Below are 2,961 nucleotides of genomic sequence, written 5' to 3'. Positions count from 1 at the left end.
CTCAACACTTGCTGCTGCAGAGCCTAATATGGGGCTCGAACCCATGAACTGTGAGATCATCACCTGGCCCAAAGCTGGACGCTCATCCAACTGAGCCACCCGAGGCATAGAAGCCTTTGGTCTTCCCCATTCAGATCAGCCTCCCCAAACTAAGACCAGGGTGGAGAACAGTAGAGAGTGGATGTGGAAAGGCAAACAGAAGACCATCTAGCACAGCCCACATGAACCCTGCTCTAGACATGGAGTCTTGTAGGGGAGGCAATGTCTTCGCAGGGAATTAAACTATGGAGTAAGCGCTTTCACACAGGGAAAAGGTCACACTGGAAAGAGGGAATAGGGGACGGCTTCCTTGAGCTCGACCTAGGAGGATGAGCAGAATATTAGCTGGCAGAAGAGGGAAAGGTCATCACGGGCAAAATGAAGAAATGCAAGTCCCTCCCTAGGAGTTTGGTTTAATTCACATTCACTTACGGAAAGACAGCTAATGGCCATGGTCAGAAGTGCCAGTTTCAGCAGGAGACAGCCCTTTTCCGCTTGGTCTCCTTAGCATCCCTGCCTCCTTCCTTCTCTACCCACACTGCCTGTGCCCCTACTGCCCCCTGGTGTGGGTCTTCCCACCTTGGATTCTCACCCTCTTTAATGGAACATCAGTCTGGAAGATAAATATGCCCTTTCCCACTAAAAATAGCTTGCGTCTCCTAACAGGTAACTATGAAGTTATACGGGAAATGTCTTAATCTCAAACTAAAACAAAATTCTTCCTTTTTTTTAACAGTAAATTTTCTGGAAGAAAGTTGCTTTATTTATCTACTTATTTATTTGTTTATTTCCTTATTTATTTATTTGTTTGGGAGAGAGAGCGCGCAAGCAAGGGAGAGGCACACAGGCAGAGAGGGAGAATCTCAGGCAGGCTCCACTCTCAGCACAGAGCCCAATGCGAGGCTCGACCCCACGACCCTGGGATCATGACCTGAGCCAAAATCGAGAGTCCGACGTTCAACCTAGTGAACCACCCAAGTGACCCCCAAAATTCTTCCTTTGGAGGAAAGCGTGGACAGAGCAAGAGAATAAGAGGGGTAAAAAACGGAGCTTTGTCCATCCTGTCCCATATCTAAAAACAGTGTCCAGCACATAGTAGATGCTCTAGAAACAGCAGCGAAATGCTCAGAGGCAAATACTCTGTAGATGGCACAATCCAACTCGAAGTTCTGGCCGCCCCATTCATTAACTCCTCCACTGAAGACAAATGATGTCATGAGTCTCAGTTTCTTCATCTATAAAATGGAAAACCCAATAAGGCCTGCTTCACAGGACTGTTGAGAGATTTCTGCGAAATAGTCAGTCTGAAATTCTTAGTGGCAACGCCATTACCAGTCATCATAATTATGATGATTACGGACACTACCTCTCCCTGTCAAAGGCTGCGCTGTCCCTCACGAAGACCACCGATGGAGAAGCTGCGGAGAAAACAGACCTGTGGGTAACTGCAGTTTCCAAAACACTGTGATCGGTGGGCTGCGAAAAATGGCAGAACTCAAAGGGGAAAGTCATTCAGAAAAGCTTTAACCTCATCAGGTGATGCCTGACGCCAGAAGCCCAGAGGTTGTGATCTAGGACTTTGCCCCAGCATGCTTTGGGGCACAGTGGGGGGAGGTGGGGGAGGGGGTCTTGCAAGGACTGGGGCAAGAGTGGTCTGGAAATGACTCAGAGGCACTGTAAAGCCAAAGAATGGGAAAATATCCGTGTCAGCACTTCTCAGACCGATTCGCATTCAACAGGGCACCGGCCCACCGGGCTGGGCCCTATCAGTCCCTCTCTCTCTCTCTCTCTCTCTCTCTCTCTCTCACACACACACACACACACACACACACACGCACTACCCCTTTCCCTTCCAGGCAGTGCCCACAGGTACCTACTCCTCCTCTTTCTCTGCCCTTGATGGTCACTTTGACCAGATTATGTCGGGACAGAGAGGCCAAAGACACTTAAGGAGGAGGGAAGGTTGGCACAGACCTCATTTTGACAAAGTGTCACTAATATTTCCACTGATGATGTTATCTCCAAATGTCATCACACAGATACATTGCCAGGATAAGCTTAAGACATTTCCATATCACTTTGCAAAACTTGTATCTGCCTCCANCGCCGCACTGCATTTTTGTGTGCTAAAAGTGTTGTGTTAACTTGTTGCATTAAATGTGAATTCAACCAGGACAGAGATTTGGGGGAGTTTTGTCCTTTATTGTATCCCTCATTTGTAAAAAGTGGCGCATTGTAAGTGCTCAGCAAACATTTGCTGAGGAAGAAATGAAATGGAAACACTTTCCGTCGTTCACCCTCTTTGTAACCCTTGGCAGGCCTTCATAAAAAAATAAAAACTGGAAGCCTCAGGGAAAGGGGGGTGTCGGAGGGTCCCCATTGCTCTCAAAAAGCCTGACAGTGGGACATCACCGGTCATTGCTTAATTATCAGCTAATTAGGTTTTCAGCCTCGGGCAATGTTACTCTCCCCCTCTCCCAGCCCCCCTCCCCCATAAGACGCATAAGACGTGGCTACAGGAATTCAGTGCCAGTAATCAGGGATGGTCAGAACCAGGAGAGCCCCAACCAAAAAATGCCACTGGCACCCGGCCAAGAAAGATGCCCTGGCTTGCCAACTCCTAAGGGACCTGACCGTGTTTCCCAAATCTACACAGGGTCCGACACGCACTAGATGTTTCACGAACTTCAGTNGCCCCAGGAGTCCGGGGACCGGAGGGCAGCGCCGGCAGCCAAGGTAGGATTCCCGAGCCGCGGCGTTCCCCCCGCCCCCGAGCGTCTGAGGTCGGGGTGCGCAGCGCGGCGGCCGCGGAGCCCCGCGCGCGGGCTGCGCGGAGGAGCGGAGAAGTCGGGGCGGCCGCACGTGTTGTTGCCGAAGGGGACCCGGAGCCCCGCAGCCTCCAGGCCGGGCCTAGGGGCGGCG

The 2,961-nt window shown here is 50.7% G+C and overlaps 1 protein-coding gene across 1 annotated transcript in view; it reads left to right on the top strand.

The window, feature by feature from the left end:
* LOC144220931 (uncharacterized) overlaps positions 1-2,961 on the top strand; it is an 11,483-nt gene that overhangs the window by 567 nt on the left and 7,955 nt on the right. The window contains exons 2-3 of the mRNA XM_077751290.1: positions 1,339-1,480; positions 2,696-2,775. Coding sequence (XP_077607416.1) covers positions 1,339-1,480; positions 2,696-2,775 — 222 coding nt within the window. The remainder of the gene's footprint in view (positions 1-1,338; positions 1,481-2,695; positions 2,776-2,961) is intronic.

Source organism: Crocuta crocuta, unplaced genomic scaffold, assembly GCF_008692635.1.
Source record: "Crocuta crocuta isolate KB4526 unplaced genomic scaffold, BGI_CrCroc_1.0 scaffold124, whole genome shotgun sequence".
Classification (NCBI taxonomy): Eukaryota; Metazoa; Chordata; class Mammalia; order Carnivora; family Hyaenidae; genus Crocuta; species Crocuta crocuta.
This window is presented reverse-complemented; position numbering and strand designations above follow the sequence as displayed.